Source organism: Podarcis gaigeae (assembly GCF_964106915.1).
Source record: "Podarcis gaigeae genome assembly, chromosome: 13".
Classification (NCBI taxonomy): domain Eukaryota; kingdom Metazoa; phylum Chordata; class Lepidosauria; order Squamata; family Lacertidae; genus Podarcis; species Podarcis gaigeae.
Window position 1 is genome coordinate 30029627 of NC_139689.1, and position 21376 is coordinate 30051002.

Below are 21376 nucleotides of genomic sequence, written 5' to 3' on the forward strand. Positions count from 1 at the left end.
ACTATGTGGCAGGATCAAACTTTGGGGGGCTTAAAGGTGAAAATGGATGCAAAAGAGCTTCTGCCACATGGTGAAGTTTCCAGTGAAAGTTATAACAACAACAACTTTATTATTTATACGCTGTCCATCTGGCTGGGTTTCCCCAGTCACTTTGGACGGCTCACAGCTAGTTGTATGGTAGGGGTTTTGGGGAAGAAGGTCTGGGGTCAAAGAGAAAAGACATCTAGGAAATGGGTAAAGGAGGTGAGTGGCTTCTCCAGAGCTTAGTACTGGAGCTAGTGGAGTTTTAAGAGGGTGAACTGTCAGCTAGAAAGTGCCAGGTCTGTTTGATCCCGGAATCATTGACTTGCATCAAGCAACTCATAGCTTCAGCCCCCACTTCTATGGGAATAGGGACAATAATCTCTGGTCTCCTTTGCTGTGTTGTTGTAAGGTTAGTGAATGAGCATACAGTATGTAGGGTTTCGAACCCTTTGGCAAAAAGTGCTACATAACTGCTAAATATTTTGTAATGGTTAATTTCTCTGTACAGTGGTACCTCGGGTTACATACGCTTCAGGTTACATATGCTTCAGGTTACAGACCCAGAAATATTATCTCGGGTTAAGAACTTTGCTTCAGGATGAGAACAGAAATCGTGTTCTGGCAGCACGGCGGCAGCAGGAGGCCCCATTAGCTAAAGTGGTGCTTCAGGTTAAAAACAGTTTCAGGTTAAGAATGGACCTCTGGAACGAATTAAGTTCTTAACCCGAGGTACCACTGTAATTAGGTTTTTGATTTTTTTAAGTACAAAATGTATTACAGTACAGCGATTATTCTCACATCTGTCCTGCCTCGTGAGAGAGGTTGACTTTTACTGCACGCTTGTAAATAACTGCTTGACAAGTCACCTGTGGTGAGTAAGAAACACTTCCAAGTGACCAGAAAGGAATGTGTTTGTAGGGATGAGAGAGAGAAGCCTCCCCCTCTTCAGACCACTGAATGACTAATAATAGAACTAATTTGAAATGTGGACTTGTAATCTTTGTGATCTGAGTTGCAAGGCTGTTTTATCCTTGTTTTGCACATGAAGAAACAAGGTTGAGAGAAGGAGTCAATTTCTGAGCAGGCATTTGAACTCAGGCTTGTTCACACTTGCATGTACATCACCCCTGGCAGCTGAACGTGTGAACTGGCTCCATTGCAAAGCGTTGTATGTGAGGTGATGCAAAGTAATATCCAAGTTCTTTCCATTGCATTAGATCCATGTTGGTTCATCCACACATGGACTGTAGTCATTGCTGGATGCTGCGGCCCTCAGGTGATGAATATTGGAGAGATAGATTTGAAGTGGCATTAGGACATTGGCACAGTTTGCACATAATTCTAAGGCAAACCATGGCCAAGCAAGCATGTGGGTACTCAGAGAAAAATCATGGCTAATTTGCTTCTTCCTCAGCCTTATTTCTGCTGCACTATGCAGAGCTAAGCCGTGGTTTGGTTTAGCATTAAGTCTGAACATGGGTTCATGGTTTGTCTTCCCAGACTGGTGGAACGTTGTGCTAAACCATGGCTTAAGTCTAGGTAGCGTGGCAGCAGTCGGATTGAAGGAGGAGTAAAGCCGCCACATTTTTTACTTTGGGCGCCCGTACATTTGTTTGTTCACATCAAGCCATAGCCAGATACACACCACAAATTTTGATGAGAATGCATTAAAAAGGAAATAGCTATCTCTGTGTGTAGGGCTTATCTTCAGTGTTTGGAAAATCAAACCTAGAATTATATTCACTGATGTGAAACTCTGGTGATGAAAATCAAAGAGAAACAGTTAAAAAAAATTTTTTTTATGTGTTCTGTGCAAAGCTCTTCTATATATATATAAAAGGTCTGTACATGAGCCATTCATTAAAATGCTACCATCTTCCTTACTTGTCTGTAAGGTAACAAAAGTTAAGCATTGTCAGTACATGTTTGTTTGTTTGTGTGTGTGTTGTGTAACAATTTTGACATTCAGCTGCAGAGTAGGCATTCTTGGTATCCAGCCATTATTTGTGTTTGCTACTTGTGGTCCATTTGCCCCAAAGTCTCTGGCACATGCACAGGACTTGGGAGATGAGAGGCCTCAATCTCCCACTTCATGCTTTTAGCATACTTAGCTTAAAGGCCCTTAGAAGTGTCACCAAGGCAGTAGGAAATAAGGACTGCCTTTGGTAAACAGAAGTAGTTGGACTATAGCACACTACACCAGCTCCCTAATGAAAGTATCCTCCAGGATACTGGAACAATTCTCCTTTTTTATTGAGGAGAACTGGACTTTCTACTCACTATTTTTTAAAAATTAGGAGTGTATTAATTTTAGCAGTGAGATAATTTTTCTGGCTGGATTTTTCATGCCTAGTTACTTAAGCTCAGAACAGTTGTTGCAGGCAAGAAAAGAATGAATATGCAAATTCTTTCTGGACATGTGCAAAGTGCTTTTGGGTTGTGTGATTGACTATACATCTGAGAATAGAAGGAAGGGCTTCTAGGTCAGAAGGCACAAAATTTCCAAGCAAGGGTGGAAATGTAAAAAGGTAAAAGTATACATTGGTACCTTGGTTCTCAAACTTAATCTGTTCCGGAAGTCCGTTCCAAAACTAAAGCATTCCAAAACCAAGGTGCGCTTTCCCATAGAAAGTAATGCAAAATGAATTACCGTAATTCGTTCCAGACTTTGAAAAGCCAGCCCACTAAAACTGCAATTTAACATGAATTTTACTATCTAACGAGACCATTGATCCATAAAATGAAAGCAATAATCAATGTATTGTGCTATAAAATAAGACAGCATTGTAGATGATTAAAAAAAAATTCTTACCTGCACTGATGATAGCCATTGTTTGGATGGGGGGCTTTTATCCATTTCTGCAGTCACACAATCAATCAATCAATCAATCAATCAGTAGCTGAACTGGGTTCCACACAGTCACAAAAACAAATTAACCAAAAAAGCCTCAAAAACAAAAATGCAAAATAAATAACAAAAACAAAAGAGCCATATTTAATCCATTCTGGAAGTCCGTTTGACTTCCAAAATTTTTGAAAACCAAAATGCAGCTTCTGATAGGTGCAGGCGCCCCAGAAACAATAGCCGACAGCCGCATCGGATGTTTGGCTTTCAAAAAACGGAACACTTACTTCCGCATTTTCGGCTTTTGAGAACCAAGGTGCTTGAGTACCAAGGCGTTTGAGAACCAAGGTACCACTGTATTGGGAAATGATCTATAACAAATTGGAAAAAAATGCTTAAAATTACTCCCAAGAGTCATTTTTATTGGGAATAAGCTAGACAGAAATTGCTAGGTGTCAGAAAAGGTGATTTATGTATGCAGCAACTGCTGCCTGTGTTTTGTTAGCTCCAAAATTGAAAGCGAGCCATGTCCCAACTATAGAGGACTGGCAACTTAAGTTGACAGAATCTGCAGAACTTGCAGATTTAACACATAGAATAAGAGAGCAAGAAGAACATATATTTAAAGAAGAGTGGAAAACATTTATTGAATACATGGAAAATTACTGTATACAGCTGAAAACGCTGGCAGCGTTAAGATAAATTCAATGGCTTAAATAATATTCGATTGATGTAAAAGTGGAAAACTGATTTGAATGGTTATAGTAAAATGTGCAGGAATGTATGACATGTAAAATGAAGCATGGAAGGATAAGAAGGGAAGTCATTTGATATTTTAAAGTTTGTAAAATATTTTATTTTGAAAGGTACAATTGAAAACTTAATAAAAAATATTATATATAAAAAACAAAATTTCCAGACAAGCTTGAGATCTCCTAGAGATTGGCCTCTGGGTGGTGAATATTTCAAATCTTAAGCAGAAATTTGCAGTCAGCTGCGGTTTAAAGGGACCAACGGGGCAGAGGAAATCAAAGTTGCCTGGAGTGGGTGGCTACATGCATACTTCCTTCAGTTACTATTTGGGCACAATAAAAGATCAGGTGGGCACAAACTGTATCAAGCCAGATGACTTGGAGTGGACTTTGGTTTCAAGTCTTGTGTCCTATGTAACACAGATATCATAGGCCCCAAGTCCCTGAACCTCTCTGTTAATCTTTAACACCAGGCCTATGCTCTGTCTGGGAAAGGATGCTCATTAAACAGAGGCCCCTTTCAGGTGTTCATTTCCTACCTGTTGGTGGATTATTATTTTTTAGGTTGCAGCAGCGCTTGGCTTATGTCCCTTCCCAGTGCTCATTGGAGAGCTTTGGAAGATGTATATTATTTCTTTCTTGAGTTATGTGGTATTTAAAGCAGAGGACTGCAGGAATCTTGATGGTACAAAGGTTAAAACAAGAAGGACACACTCAGGAAGTGAAAGCGAGAGCTGTATTGTGTACTTCAGACTCCTCCTACATATGGAATAATTGCTGCTGCAGACTTTGATCGTATTGCATTATCTTCTGGGTGGAGTTAGGCACATCAGGTGGAGTGGAATGATATTGAAATAGTTTCCTGTTCCCAACTTGTATCAGAGATGTGGGCCATTTCAGGAGAGCTTTTACATGGGGAGTTTCCTTGTGAGGTTACTAGAGAGAAGTTGAATGTGAGAGCAGGGAGCACCACTACATCCTACCCAACCACCTGCAAAAATCCAAGCTGCTGCTTTCTGCTCCGACTATATAGACTATATAGACCAGCTTTTTTTCTAGCCCTGTGCCAAAAAAAGAAAAAGAAAAAAAGAAGAAACACTGTTCTCAGCTCATATACTCTTTTTACTTTCTGTTTTTTTATAATAATTTTTATTAAGGATTTTACATTACAAAAAATGGGAAAAAACAGAAAAAAGAAAAAATATCAAACAAAAATTGTTAAAAACAATCAATCTTTCCATCTCCTTATTTTTCATTTACTTGTTTCTCGGACCTCCTCATACCACCCTTTTTTGTATTCCAAATCAAATTATTAATTCAACAATTTCTTTCCCTCTTTTTACTACCCAGATCTTATTCTTAAATTATTACAATCTTAGATTTTTACTTATATAAACCCATTTTTTCATATTCTTTTAACCCATCACAGCTAGAAACCACTTAGTTCCAATCCAACATTATTCTATAATTCCTTAATTTTACAATATCTCTGTAAATAGTTTTTAAATTTCTTCCAATCTTCCTCCACTGACTCTTCTCCCTGGTCTCGAATCCTGCCGGTCATTTCCGCCAATTTCATATAGTCCATCACCTTCATCTGCCATTCTTACTCTTTTTACTTTCTGGTGGCCACCAGTCATCAAAAGTCTATTAAAGATGCGTTGCTTCATGGCACATTGATGCTAGCTAAGCAAAAGCTACCTCAGTTTAAGGACAGGAGTGCTGTGGCGGATTTGTACTGCAAACACACCCAGCCACCACACAGTTCCACAGTACCCAGTGACTCAGCTGAATGTGTGAAATGCATCCCTCGAAAAGTATTTCGTTTCAGTTTGTCTTGAATGCTATGAAAATTCTCTTTCTAGCCGTTAATCTGTGCTGGCTCCTTCACACATGTCTGTCTTGATGCCGCCATTGACAAATTCAAAATGTGTATGTCTGTGCAATATACACAAGAGAAATGCTTAGCAGGTGACAATGAGCTTCCCCCTTTCTGGCCTTCTTTTGCTTATTCTCTCTCCTTTCTGCCGCTTGCCTCGTTCCTCTTCCACCCAGACCTGGGATTGTCCTGTGAGCTAAAACCTCTACTCTGGCTTCCAACACCAGTAATGGTGCCTTTTATTGCTCAGGTTGATCCAGCAACTGCCCTGAGCTGTAGACGCAGCTCGGCCTTAGACGCTGCTCTCTCCTGGGTCGTTCGCAGCCCCAGCCTGACCTTGACATGGCACATTCACAGCTTGAGAGTGGGCAGGCAGCATTGGTTTTTAAAGCAGTGTCAGTTCCCCTCAAATTCAAACAGCAGCCCCTAAGCTAGCAATAAAAGTGTGTGTGTGTGTGTGTGTGTGTGTGTGTGTGTGTGTGTGTGTGTGTGTTTTTTGCTGGCTACATTCCACCTCCTGTCTTGGTGGAGACAGGTAGAAATTAAAGAAGACTGAAGCTTGAGGCTGAGAGGAGTCTTTGGTTTACTATGAATATATCCACCTCCTTTCAAAACTAACACATGGGTGCCCCTCGATTGTGTGTGTGTGTATGTAAAGCCAGGGATTAGAGTTCCACAAAAAGAGGCAGAATTATTTGAAGATGTCTCTTTGAGCATTCAAGGGATAGAGCTTGTTTTTAAAACATTTGCTCAGCCACAATGAGAGCTAGAAACTTGCTTTTAAAAATAGCAATAATTACAACAAAATCTGAGATTCTACAATACTGTGTGATGGAAAGGAGGGTGGGAAGATAGCTTTTTTTTTGCCTTGTGGGGAGGCTGTTAATTAACTAGAGCATTGATCTTCCTGTGGAAAACAGCGCAAACCCTCCACCCTAGCCCAGGGCTCTCAAATTGTGGTAATTGTGGGTATAAAAAGCAACTTTATACATTGACTCAGACCAGTGGGTTGTCTAGCCCTTCAGTGGAACTGCTGGTAGCCTATCCGAAACCCAGTTTTGCAAGCCAATGGGCAGAATTTCTTTCCCAGTCCTAACCAGGGCCCTTTAACTAGAACTGCTGGGAGATGAAAATAGACTTCCAGTAAAGCAAACTTGGCTCCCATGAATAGCTGGATGAAAGGAATTGAGGTTTCCATGCTCAGTTTTAAAGACCTGCAAGGCAGAGTACAAAATGCATAAATTCACCCTAAAATGGTAGACTCCTAAGGACAGGAGTCTGTACTGTTTGATATTCCTGCAAATCAGCAAGTTCTGACCAAAAATGTTCAGCACATGTTCAGAGAAAAAATGGCGTGTTGAACAAGGGAGAAATGGATACACCTGGCAGCAGTGATCATAATTGCAATGGGGGTGGGGAGCCGAATTTCTCTGAGCCTGTGCAGAGTTCTTTTCCAGTCTTTGCTGGCTAACCACAGTCTGCTCCTCCTATGCATTTTGGATTAGGAGGAAGTGGGGGCTTCCAGGTCATGGTGGGTGGCTTTCAGAGAGGATTGTGCCCTAGAAGGGCTCCTTTCAGAAGCCTAATTGCATCCTTCCCCACCCCCACCCCGCCACCACAGAGATTCTCCCCTTTCTTCCCTTCCTCCCCCACCCATTGCTGTGGGCACCCCTTCTCCTCCTCTGGCAGAGGGTGTGGAGTGCAACCCAGAACTCTTGGCTCCAAGACCTCTTGTTGTTAATTTATTAGACTCCAGTCGTCCTTGCTCCCAGCTTCCCACTCCAACCACTGGAGACACAACCTCCTTTTATGTTGTTCCCCCTTAGGATATAATTATATGCCCTTTCTCTCTCCCTCTCAAAAAGAAAGGCAAGGCCTGTAGGCTTCTGAGGGCTGGTTGAAATGTTTGCACAGGCCTGCCGCGCCTGGGAAAAGAAAAAAACAAACCACGAGGCTTGCTTTTCCCTTCCTTTATTGTTGCGCATCCTTGCTAATTGCAGGACCACCCCAGCCGCAGAGCATGGCTCCCCATTGTGCCAAGGATTTCCTTAATCCTCTCCTCACTGCACTGCCTCCGCCCCTGCCGCAGTCACTTGTCCAAGATTCCCTCCCCGCAAAGCAGCCCAGAATCGCTTTGATCTGAGCTTGACATCCAGGCCTGTGCCTCTCTGCTGGAGCCAGGAGGATTTCCCATGCCTCACCACTTCTTTCCCTCCCGGTGGCTCACAACACACATCACCGGTGAAAGAAGAGTGGCAGCTTCACCCATCTGAGCCAGAGAAGGCAAGCGACAATCTTTTTGCTGGATTAGGCCAGGGATGCATCTGGTCCAACTGCACCCTGGTCAGCTAATGTCCTTGGGATGCTCAGAAGCAGGGCATGATGGAGATAGTTGATTCGCTGCCCTCCCCATGGTCTAATAGGAGACAATGGGCCTTGGGGCATCCATTCCTCACCACTTTCCATCTAAGACTGCCGTGGCTTCCTGCCCTCTCTTGCTGTCTCCCTTTCCCTCTGTGGCATAAGCATCCATTTCTCATTTCCCAAACTGTTCCCTCTCTGCCTCTTGCATGCACCTCTTCCTTCATCAGCATCAGAAACCACATAGCCTTGCCTGTTAAGCCTGCCCAAGTGACTTGGCCCTAAAAATCTAGATTAGTTTGCCTGTCCAAACATGCCTGTCTGTCTGTGGACAAAAGCCCAGCTTTGGTGAAGTTTCTGGAGGCAATTCTCAGTTGTTAGGGGCCGCCCGGCAGGATGACTGTTAACATGCCTGCCATATTCCCCTTCCAGCTCTCCTACGAACTCATCATCCACCTCCTCTCTTTGCCCCCTTTCCCCCCAGTCTGTCTGTTCATTATACCCAGGATAGCCTTTCCATTCACTGAGCTGTTTCCTTCTCTTCCTTTGGAGGTCTTTCCTTGAGATCCTTTTCTCCAGCAGAAGCTTTGCTGAACCACTTTATCCGCATCTTACCTACACAGTCACTTGACTCTCCCTGATCTCATGCTTGCTGCTTATTTGACCATCTGTGACTGCTCCTCTCCCTACCCTGCAATCAGACTCACATATACAGTAGGCTGTGCACACATTAATGGTTTAAACTGCAGTGAGGTCGTTTCTTTCCCTGTTGCTTTTCAAGTCACATTTGCATGTTGCTGTACACACCAGAGAGGGGGCAGGGAATGTCTTCACCCCATGTGCGTTATTTGTTTGGTTTCCCCACGCCTGCAACCTCCACCCCTGCGCTCTTATTCATGAAGGGGTCACCCGGGCATGAACTGTCATCTGCACACAAGCAGTGACTGTCTCAGATGTACACACCTCAGTTTAACAGCAAAGCGAACGTGGCTTGCATTTTCAAATCAGGTGGAAGCTGGTTTGAGGGGGAAATGCACCAAGTGGCAGTATTTCTCAAGAAACTACATGATAGGTATGGATTGTGGCTAATGTCATGTGTACATTCAAGCACCAGCAGTGGGAGCGCAGTGGAGTATAAGAGTAAACTGTAACGTGCTCACAGCCATAGATTGCAAGCCCTCTGGCACTCTGTTGGGGCTATGCAACTATTCAGGAGTAACAAAAAAGGGGTGTGTGCATGTGATTGCTCTCTGACTGTTATCCAGTCTATGGATAGGGGAGAAATTAATTCAGTTTGTGTTTTAATGCGAAATTACCCAATTCACAGCTCTCAAACCAATGCACAAACTGAAATTTGCACCTCCCTGAATTTTGTGATGCAGTTCTCCAACCATCGCCAACAAACACCCCTCCAGCAAAATGTATTAAAAATACAAGGATATATTGGGGGAAATGTGCACCAAAATGTATCTGTTAATGAAAAAATGTGCAAAATGCAGAAAGGTGTATATTAGTTGAAGTACATACAGAAATGGATACAAATTTTCATGCAGACTTAAAAAAAAATGTTTGCAACCCGAGGCAGAAATGGGCCAAGCTGAATTTAAAACTGGGAAAATGCAGAAATGCAAGAGAAATGGAAACTGACAGGTTCACCTATCCCTAATCCAGCCACTGCTGTCTGTCTTCATCTTTTCCTACTCCTTCTTGGACCCTGCCTAATGCTCAGCATTCGTCTCTAGGCTTCTGTGCCCTGGAGGCAGCTGGCAGCATGCTGTTCCTTGCAGTGAAGGGGGTGACTCTGTGACACTTATTCTTGCCTGCTAATCCCTCCCCTGTAGAGCAGTCTCGAGAGCCTGTTGGCTTGCTCTCCAATCTCTGAGCAGTTTCTCTGCCAGAGTTGGCTGGCCATTTCGGTGTCCGTTTGCTTATTAATCACACTGGGCTGGCATTGCTGAGCTAAGAAAGCCAATATCCAGGGCTGTCGTCCCTTTCTGTGATTTGCTGTCAGGCTTGCTGTTGCACTTGGCGAATCACTGTCCCAACCTCACGTCGCTCCTCCTGCTTCATCTGACTGGCCATCCTTCTTGCCTGGGATTTTACACATAAACCATCCCAGACCGTCAGATTCTGCTGACCTGGAACCCTGAATTCTGTCACGGGGATAAATAATTCCGAAATGCGGTAAAACATGGGGAAACTGCACTACTTTGTACAACCCATGTGACACAGTAGCTAAGAGACTGAGCTGTAAATTAGGAATACAGTGGTACCTCGGATTAAGAACTTAATTCATTCTGGAGGTCTGTTCCTAACCTGAAACTGTTCTTAACCTGAAGCACCACTTTAGCTAATGGGGCTCCTGCTGCCACTGTGCTGCCGGTGTGCGTTTTCTGTTCTCATCCTGAAGCAAAGTTCTTAACCTGAGGTAATATTTCTAGGTTAGCGGAGTGCAACCTGAAGCGTATGTAACCTGAAGCGTATGTAACCCGAGGTACCATTGTACCTTCCTTCTTTTGGCGGATCACTTCCTCAGGCTCATCCCATCCATCTGCTCCCTAAGGATAATAATACTGGCCTGCTCTACAGGGCTGACCACTTTAAAGCACTTTTTAAAATGCTAAGTGTTATTAACAGTACTCCTTTGTCATATTGTGCTCATTTGCACAGACCGTTCCAGCAACAGGGTGTATGGTGGTATCTCTTGTTTTGCTCTGGTGGTTAAAATTTAAAGCTCCCAGCTGTGTCACAGGCTGAAGCCCAAAGGACCTCTGGACTTAGTCGCCAGTGGGGCCCGATCTATAAAACATTTGGGCTGCAGATTGCAGGAGCATTTACACTAACATTCCCAGAATTATTTTGGGTGGGTGGTGGGAATTGTGCTTGAATGTATTTAGCTAGAGTCACCCAGTGAACCCCAAGACTAAATGGGGATTTGAAATTGGTTGTCTCCTCTTCTCATCCAGTATTTAACAACCATACCACATTGGTTCTCGTGTTAAGAGCCCAGATTCCTCTAACGAACATATACTGGAGGCAAACACAGACAATGGCTGTCTCCCACCATGCTGTCATGCTTGTGAAGGTCCTCAGATGATCTGGGTATGCATTGATTGCTAGACTTAGATGGCTCTTTCAGTCTGATTTACGGAATCAGATCAAATCACATGTCCTTGGGCGCAATATGAAAATAAAATGAAGACGCTGGGCGAACCTTTCGGGCGATAATTTCCTCCATCATTTCACAGATGGAAATCAGGACAAGTCTGCTTGCGTCATTCCTGACTCTCACACCGTGGCTCACTGTGTGAGTCTGCAGTCCTCATGCCTCACACTCCCCCTCACCTCACTTGCTTTGTTAATTTACAATAGCCTGTCCTGTGCTGGTTTTAACGCAAAAAGGAAAGGGTTTCTTCTGGTTAAAGATATATTAGCAAAGCAAAAACAATATGCAGGCTATCATATGTATTTAAATAAATGTGCAGAGTGGGCCTGCAGGAGTGAGAATGTTACACCCCTCCCCCCCGTCCACACCATTTTGGTCTCCCTCCAGTTCATGGAAGGTGAATGTTATGAGTTTGTGGGTGCCAGACTCCCCTAAATTTCTGGGTCCAATAGTTGATAGAATTTAATCAAGACTTGGGGGGTTGAACTGGATGCCAGACTCCTAATTCCTGGACCCAGCTTCTTGTGTTCAGGAGATCATCTGGGAGATGGGCCATTAAGACAACCAAGGAAAGGTAATGTGCCAGTAAGAAAGCAAAGGCTCTGGGCCAAGTGGGTGGAGCCCCTCCATCATTTCAGAGTGAGTTAGGAAAAGAAAGCCAGGGTTGAGAGTTGGCTGTTATGTGACCTAGGAGACTAAAGGTTGCAGGCTGGAAAAGGCTGCGGGCAGAGCATGGTCATAGAATTAAAAAAGCATAGAATTTGATGTCTGCTTGAATCCAAGGCTGCAACTGTGGGAGAAACAAGACCCATTTGAGGTGCTGATGCTGTAAATCCCTCCATCGTAGGTTCAGGTTGTATACATGTGCAAATTAACTATATATCCTAAATACACCACAGTCTCTGCTGTGCCTCATTTCCAAGTGGAAACACAAACCCTGGGTAAGTGCCTGGAACCTTGCACCTGGAATCTAGCACCACTCGGAGACTGGGGTGGCATTCAACAGCAGCCTTTTGAAGCAGGAAGCCTTCCGTATCCGCCAAGGCTCCTCACATGTTTTGGAACCTTGATTTTTCAGAATTCCTGAATGCATGGGGAGCTTTCAGGAGTGCAGAATGCTCCACACTTCATGAAGGCCTTCTGGGAAATGATTCATAATGAACTAAAAAAGGTACTGAGATTTACCTTACCTAAGAAACCAGAGGCCTTCCTTCTGGGCATGGTGGACCGGAGAGTGTTTAAGAAGGACAGAACTTTTTTTATGTATGCTACTACAGCAGCAAGGATTCTGATTGCAAAATATTGGAAGACACAAGATTTACCCACACTGGAGGAATGGCACACGCAGTTGATGGACTATATGGAACTGGCCGAAATGACTGGCAGAATCCGAGACTTGGGAGAAGAAACATTCGAGGAGGATTGGAGAAAATTTAAAGACTATTTGGAAAAACATTATAAGTTGTATGAATGTTAAAAAACGCACCCTTTAGGAAATTCTAGCTTCAGTAATGTTAAATTAAAGAAATGGAAATTAAGGTACAAGGAGTCAGAGATAGAATAATGAAACAACTTTATTGTGTTAAAATGAAAATGTACATGATTTGGGTTATAATACATTTGAAATTGGGTAACATGATAAAAAGGAAGATATAATAAGTATTGAAATAAGTTAACAAATTGCAGACGTTATGCATCACAGAGAATGCAGGGTTGGGAGGCCGTGGGGAAGTCCAACAGATTTGGAAAAAGGAGTAAGAAAAATTTGTAACCTTTTTTTACTTTTATAATACGTTCTTTATTCTTTTTTCTGTATTTTATAAAACTAATAAAAAATATTATAAAAAAAACAGAATGCTCCACACTTCAGAAGGTCACCTTCCACGGCTCCTTCCAGATGGCAATAATGTGGTAACATTGGGGAAGCCTCACAGAACAACCAATTAACCAAAGGATGTGTGATGGAATACACCCTAAAAACCAACCCCAGTCTGGAGGGCCCTAAAATCTTGTGAGGCCAAAAACAGCACAGGGGAGGTGCCATTTTATGGCTGCTCAGACCACCCTTTTGGAAAACCTCGACCTGCTTCCTGGTGCTGCCCTGTTGTTGCATCAGATAAGATTCCCTGTTTAAGATCTCCTCCTGCAGTATAAAACCCTTTCATTCTTTCCATTATTCTGCATGCAGCAAATACCGTATTGGCCTGAATATAAGCCACACTCCCCCCCCCCCCAATTCCGACCGTGAAAAATTAAAGTGTGGCTTATATTCGCGACCTTACAAAAATTATCCAGTATGCAGCCAGGATCGTGGGGCAAGGAGTGCCAGGCACGTGACAAAGTGGTGCTTGCCCCGCGCGTAGTCCCCTGTCCTCTCCTCCAAGGCCGAGAAGGGAGAAAGCAAGGAAGGGAGCAGCTTATATTTGGTTATTGTTTTTTTCCCCCTCTCCCCTCCCCCCCATGACTTTTAAATGTGCAGCTTATATTCGGGTGTGGCTTATATTCGGGCCAATACGGTAGTGGGAAAGTGACATCTGGTAACCGCTAGAAAGATCCCATCTGGGTATGTTCATAAAGGGGAAAGTGAATGTCCATCTGAGAGCACTGGCTGCCTCTTTCCAAAAGCATATTCCTAACATTAGTTCAATTATTCCCAAACACTGTGCTGCAAGATAACAGTTACTGTATAATGAAAAAAGCAAGAAAAATGAAAGGTTTGATGTGTGTGTGTGTGTGTGTGTGTGTGTGTGTGTGTGTGTGTCTGTCAGTGTCACCCTCACCCACACATGCTGCTGTATCACTGCATGATTTGCTGCTCTGGTCTCAACTACGGTATTTCCAACCAACCTCTGCTGTAAGTTGCTCATATTCTGCCCCATCTCTGCATCATGTATGGGGCCGGCTGTGCTGTTGGCCAGATTGAGGCAACTTGTTTTGAGTGTCATGAAAGGACAGCATTGTACTATACCAATAATAATGTCTTATTATTTTATTTTTACTGCCAATGAGAGCAAGAGGTCCTTGTGGACTTTTCTGCCTCAGTTTCCAAAATAACTTGGCTGGCCTTCAGTATTATGTACCCTAACATGGAGGTGGGGACACAAACAGCATTTGCTCCCCCCTCCCCACCCTCAAACAGCAAGATTCTTGGGCCTATCAGGTATGGTCAGATCATTCAACCAACTCACACCGAAGACTTTTCTAAGGGCTGCTTATTCTTACAACTTTTTCACCACCTGAAAGTAAGCTCATGAGGGTACAGTAGAGAAGGGTGCCTCCAATTATAATTCAGAAATGAATTAAGCATTGGTTTTCAGTTTGGGAGATGATACACTTGGCTATCTGCGAGTCTGACTTCTTCCTTCCCAGCAACTAGTAAGAATGAGCAAATGTGACAATATTGGTTTGTCCTAGTTTCAATTTTTTTCAAGTCAAGTTCAGTTCTCCACATTTCCACATCACTATGCACTTTTTTTTAAAGTCCTCGTGAAATTTCATAAGCAGTGTGAATTTCTCCCGACATACAAATTTTTGTATGCAATTTGGCTTTACATACACGTTTTTGCAAAGCAGTTTTCCCATATGCAGTCCATTTCTCTATGTTATTTTCACTAATGCGTGCATCGTTGTGCACGTTACCTTTCTGGGAAAACGCCCTGCAAAATTGGGAGAAGCAAGATTTTCAAAGAACCACTGTGTTTTGGTTTGTGTATAGTTTTGGAAAGAGCAAACCGGGTGGATTTGCCTTTTAACGCAAAAACTGAATCAAATTCCTCTCCCAGCAACAAGTCAGTTTGGCTGCTACATTGGTGCTTGGCTGGAGCTGACTAGGCTGAAGTGGGCATCAGCGATGGGGCATTCCCTTCTCTGTTGCTAATCTGCACCCTGGCCAGTTTGGCCTGGATTCTTGCCTCGCTCAGGCTTTTATCATCCTTTCTGGGATACTGTCTGGTGCAGTGGAGGCAGGGATCTCTTTCCCAGCGTCACTCTCCATGGACTGTTTCTCCCTTTCCAATTAATTAAGGCTTAGCTCAGTAGCAGGCAGTGAGCCAGCTTGGCAAGCCCACTGGATTGCAGAGTTTGTGATCAGCTCTGCTGAATGAATGGTGTTTAGCCGTGGCCAGCGCTTGCCTGAGACCTTCTGCCCCTCCTGGGGAAGATGCTGGACCCCTCTCCGCACTGGTGAGCAAAACTGAAAACACCTTTTAGTGGTGTGATGACTATGTCTCCAGCCTAAAGGCCCTTGTGTGCACTGTAGCAGTGGGGTGTTGGTTCACAATATCTCCTTTTTATTAAACTGCGGTAACTATGCATTGCCCCCACCCCATGAAGAATCTCTATCTTTATGATCACTTACAGAATCAACTCTTTAGAAGATGTCCTCAAGCTCTCTTGGCAGGAGTTAATTAGCGGCAGCATGGGTGACATAATTGCCAGAATTCGTTTTTGTAGTGTTTCTCAGCCTACTGAAAGTGTTATTTAATATATTCTATTTCTTAACGCGTGTGTGTGTGTGTGTGCATGTAACCTCTGACAACCTCTGCTGCAGAAGGAATATTAATAGGAGAAATCTAAATTATTAAGAATACCTTTTATTATCTCCTGAGTTGCACACCAGGTGATTGCCACACACACAGTATAAACACATATCAATGGCCAGTTCAGAAAGCAATTATCTTGTGGCCAGGTGGACATAGACTTCTGTGTGCGCTGACAATGTGCATAGCTGCAGTGCTTGCAAAATCTTCTCTGAGCTAACTGGGTGCTGCATTTGATGCGCCCAAAATTGTGTGTGCGTGCGTGCACGATATCATGCACATTGCGTTTGCGCATGATGACTGTTGCATCGGCTTACCAGGCCTCCTCCCTATGCAACAGGCTGTGCTGGTTGGCCTGTTGGTTGGCCCTATGCACACGCCAGGCTGTGCTGGTTGGCCTGGGACAACATCCCACCGGCCCTCCTCTGCCCCCTTCAAGATTGGGGTAGGTGGGTTAGCCCCATCCCAGTGGACATGGGGGAGTTGTAGAGGCCTCAGCTCCATCGAGTTGGTATGCCTGCTTCTAAATACCAGTTGCTGGAAATCACAGAAGGGCAGAGTACTCTCCTGCTCAATTCCTGCTTGTGGGCATCCCATAGCCATCTGGTTGGCCACTGTGACAACAGGATGCTGAACTAGGTGGGCCACTGGCCTGATCCAGCAGGCCCTTCTTATGTTCTCATGACTTTTCCCCACTGGAAATGCACACCCGCAAGAACAGTACAGTATTTTTCACTAGTAGAAAATTAAGGAGCTGTTACTTATTGAAGAAGGGATGCAGGTGGCGCTGTGGGTTAAACCACAGAGCCTAGGGCTTGCTGATCAGAAGGTCGGCGGTTCGAATCCCCGTGACGGGGTGAGCTCCCGTTGCTCAGTCCCGCTCCTGCCAACCTAGCAGTTTGAGGTGTAAGTAGATAAATAGGTACCACTCTGGCGGGAAGGTAAACGATGTTTCCGTGCGCTGCTCTGGTTCTCCAGAAGTGGCTTAGTCATGCTGGTCACGTGACCCGGAAACTGTACGCCAGCTCCCTTGGCCAATAAAGCGAGATGAGCGTCGCAAACCCAGAGTCGTCCGCAACTGGACCTAATGGTCAGGGGTCCCTTTACCTTTACTTGTTGAAGAGGAGCTGTCAGTGAAATTCTGGATGTCTAGACATTTTGAAGAGCCCCAAACAGGGCCAAAAGGTGAGTCAACTCTGTAGATAGATAGACCACAGTATGGCGGGGAAGAAGGCTAGCACCCTGTTTTGTGACTTAAGGTGCATTCAGGCAGAATTTTGTTATGTTTTTCTGAAGTTTCCTTACCTGCCTGATGATGTCTGGAAATCTAGCAGAATCTAGTGGAGGTTTAGCACTTTCTTTCTTTGTTAATCACTTGCAGAAAAAAACAAAAACAAAATCCATTTCAAACCCTGTTAGCCTGGAAAATCCGTGGGGATTTTCTGCTATGATTTTCCCGCCATTTACACAGATTACAAAATTTGGACGATAAAATTCAGGGCGGTATCCTGGTATTTCCTGACATGGGTGAATCCTGGGGGAACAGAAGCACTCATGTGCATGAAGGGTGGTGAAATGCCCAGCGACGCCTGCTGCTATGTCATGCCCGGTTTGAGTGAAATTTAGTGTGACGTGGCAGTAGATAGATATATAAAAAGGCACAGTTCCATAATGCAACTGGTACCGCAGTGTAAGTGCAGCGTTAGAAACTGTGACAGATTAGAAACAGGCATGCTAGCACAATAACCTCCTAGTCTGAATACATCCTTACTTAGCACAGTGATTAATCCAGCCCACCCTGAGGCATTCTGCTCCTGATATAGAAGCTTGTGTACGTTTTAACGGTTTATTTAGGGGGTGTCAGCCTCGGATTAGAACCCTGTCGCTAGCAAAGGCACAGCACAAAGGTGGCTAATTAACTTCCTCTTCTTCTTCCTCTCCCTCTCCCTCTCTCCTAGTCAGACAGTTTTGATTGTCTGGGAGCCTAGCTCTGAAGATCCCGCTGTCTTTTGATGTCTGGCTGATGCAAGGGATTAACATGCTGGCCTCCTTTCTCTGTCTCTTCCCTGCCCCCAATATACTGAAGTGAATCCAATAGGATTTTCTTGCTCACGAGGGCTATGCTAAATTTGCCAGGAAGCAATAAGTTCACACTACTCCCTTTCCCAGTGTGTGTGTGTGTGTGTGTGTGTGTGGTGCTGTGCAGAGGAGGTAGAGATACGGACAAATTAAAACATATGCCTTAGCCCAAGCAGTAGCCATAATCAGGTGGTGTTGTCGGGAGAAAGATGCATAAGAGCAAACATCCCAGGTGTCTCTGACTGGAACCTCTTCTTTCTATTTAATTTCTTTAAGCAACCCATAGTTTAATGGCAGGGAATATGTTTTGCATATAACTTGACACCGCATGTACACACACACACACACACACACACACACACAAACACACACAAAATCTCCAGTAGGAGAGCTGAGAAACAACTTGGAGGACAAAACAGAAGGGATAGAAAAGTTATACACTGTTGTCTATTCCTCTTCCTTCTCTTCCCTGGGAATATATAGGGCAGTGGTGGGGAAACATTTTCAGCTTGAGGCCCGCATTCCCTCATGGGTAACCCTCCACATGTGGCCTTGGCCAGAGACAAAAAATGGGTGGAGCAACAGATGCAACTCTTGCCTGTGTATTCCAGCAGCCAGGCACAAGCCAGAGGTGTCTGCACACCTACACCAGTCTCTCCATCCAGACGAGCAAGAGATAATATCATAGTGTGAAGACACATTCCAGCCAGGCAGAAGCACTTGAGGGTGCAAAGCTGTGCTGTGCCGGTGAGGATGTGTGTCCTGAGGATCGGATAGAGAGGCTTAGAGGCTGCATTTGGTCCCTGGGCCTGAGGTTCTCCACCCCTGGTGTAGAGAAACAAAAGCATACCCTCCAACATTTCTCCAATGAAAACCAGGACGTCTTATTCCATCGTCATCATAATTTTATTACTTATACCCCGCCCATCTGATTGGGTTGCCCCAGCCACTCTGGGCGGCTTCCAACATATATAAAAACATAATAAAACATAAATCATTACAAAAATCTTCCCTTCAGATGTCTTCTAAAAGTTGTACAGTGGTACCTCAGATTACATACGCTTCAGGTTACATACGCTTCAGATTACAGACTCCGCTAACCCTGAAAGAGTGCTTCAGGTTAAAAACTTTGCTTCAGGATGAGAACAGAAATCGTGCTCTGGCGATGCAGCAGCAGCAGGAGGCCCCATTAGCTAAAGTGGTGCTTCAGGTTAAGAACAGTTTTAGGTTAAGAACGGACCTCCAGAATGAATTAAGTACTTAACCCGAGGTACCACTGTATAGTCACTTATCTCCTTGGCTTGTCCATCGCATAACACCATATCCTTCAACATTTCTCTGATGAAAATAGGGACGTCCTAAGGAAAAGAGGGACATTCCGGGATCAAATCAGAAACAAGGATGGCTTCTATAAATCCGGGACTGTCCCTGGAAAATAGGTACACTTTGGGGCGGGGGGTCTGCAAAAGGTGTGATGTGACCTAAACCTCATCTAGGCTTTAGGAACTTTGTTCTCCAAGGGAACATTCTCTCCAGCCCCTGATAAAACTATGTTTTCAGTTTTTAAACCTAAAAAGGACCTCGTTTGAATGTCTGTTACCTCCTACACTCCATCTTCAGTTTCTTACTAGATGCAAACATGGATGGTTTGAACACAAGCCCAAAAACCCTACCTTCTTACTTTCAGCTTCATCATGCATCTAGCTGGATGAAGAATTCTGGAGAGCTCACAAGCTTGCATACAGTTTTCTAATGTTTTGGTTGGCCATTATATGGACAGTGAGAGAAGACTCAGGATGGTTTCTGATAGAGGGGAGAGAAACAGACTGAGGAAAACATGAGGAATCAGACTCTTTTCAGGCTCAACGGCTAGATGCTTTGGTTCTGATTAGCATCTTGCTGATACATTAGCCAAGCTGTAAGATAATAGCTTTCAAAATTAGTGGAGCAAATGTTCTGGGAAGAAGCTGAACAATTGTTAAGAGAACTCTGCTGCTTAATTGTTATCAGATCTTTCCCCCTCAGGCATTTTAAGGAAGAGGCAGCTTAGGAGGCCTTATTACTTTTCTGTTTTACAACAAAAATCAGTTGGTTATAGGTGGAGGTGAGGGGTAGTTATTATATACCGTATTTTTCACCCTATAGGACACACTTTTCCCCCTCCAAAAATGAAGGGGAAATGTGTGTATGTCCTATGGGGCGAATGCAGGCTTTCGCTGAAGCCTGGAGAGTGAGAGGGGTCGGTGCGCACCGACCCCTCTCCCTCTCCAGGCTTCGCGCAGCTCTCTGCAAGTCGTGGGAGCCCGCACTGGGCTCCCACGGCTTGTGGAGAGTTGCCTGTTCTGGGGGCTGGGGGGGAAATAATTTTTTCCCCTTTATTCCCCCCCAAAAAAACTAGGTGCGCCTTATGGGACGGTGCGTCCTATGGGGCGAAAAATACGGTAGGTGGAGGAGCTTTGATTTTTAGTCTCATTGTGGGAGGGATATGTAGACAGAAGAATTTTATTAACAGAAGAATTTTAGGAATGGATGGTTAGGGAGGTCTTCTGGTCTTTGGTGGATTTATTTGCAGACTTGTTCCTTGTCAAAGGTCCCTGGTTCACTTATTCCCTGGCATCTCTGGGTAGGGTTGGGAGAGACCCCTGTCAGAAACCCTGGGAAGCCACTGCAAGGCAGTGTGGACATTACTAATCTTCATCAACACCTGGAGCCAAAAGGTTCCCCACACCTGCCCTAAAAGTTGCGCTCTTTGATACCCTCACGTGAAATACACAGGAGCTGATTCTGGTTCATTCCATGCTGCCTTACATAGACACAATTTTGCCACATGTTCAGAGACAACCTGTTCCAGGTGTGAGATGGGACATTAGGAATAGTTTCCAGGTGTGGGTCACACCACAGCGCGCCACTTTTCTGACGGCGTGAAGAAAGAGCTAACAGGAAAGCGGGAAGAGATTGCATTTCCCTCCTCCGTATTTGAGATGAAGGTTTTGCAACGCTGCCTTAACCTGAAAGCCTTCTCTGTCCCCAGTGCTGGGATACAGGAGGCGGGTCCTTTGTAACCAGTTGGATTGGGCCTTGTTATAAACTCCTTGTGACCATGCTTATCTGCCTACGTGCCCTATCCCGTTACATCACTGAAAAGGAAGGGTGGACCGAATTCTTTGTCAGTGCTGTCGCCTTGCACTCTCAGGGCGGGACAGCAGTATAATCCCTCTTTTCTTCCTTCCTTGTCTTTTCTCAGACCTGCTGCTAGACGACATCGTCCTCACCCACTCGCTGTTCCTGCCCACAGAGCAGTTCCTGCACCAGCTGCACCAGCAATATCCTTTCTGCGTGATGTTTTGGAACGTCCCATAATGGTCGAAGGGTTGGGGGAAGAAGTGGGGGTGGGGGAGGAATGCATGCCATTCTGACACATTTTCCTGCAGGAGAAACTCTGTTCGGGTCACCTCACATTTCTCGTTCTTGTTGCATAGAACCCTGTGGCTTCTGCAGTTCCACAGGTTTTATTTATTAGTTTTCTTATTTAAGAAAGGTTCATACCTCGCATTTCACTGTGTGTCTCAAAGCAGCTTGCAGAAGAAGAAACAAAACGTGCAAAATGTACAGCACAGATTTTTACATCAAAAAAATAGAAAACAGAGCAATGTTATATAGCGCAAAGGCCTTCTGAAATGAAACCATCTGCAATGTAACAGTGATGGTGCCTGCCAGTTTTCTAATGGGAGG

At 44.4% G+C, this 21376-nt stretch overlaps 1 protein-coding gene across 3 annotated transcripts in view; it reads left to right on the forward strand.

Annotated features, from left to right (window-relative positions):
* Positions 1-21376, forward strand: part of RAPGEFL1 (Rap guanine nucleotide exchange factor like 1) — a 55518-nt gene that overhangs the window by 2555 nt on the left and 31587 nt on the right. For all 3 annotated transcript variants that reach the window (XM_083708744.1, XM_083708742.1, XM_083708743.1), the window contains one exon: positions 20889-20967. In XM_083708744.1, coding sequence (XP_083564870.1) covers positions 20889-20967 — 79 coding nt within the window. The remainder of the gene's footprint in view (positions 1-20888; positions 20968-21376) is intronic.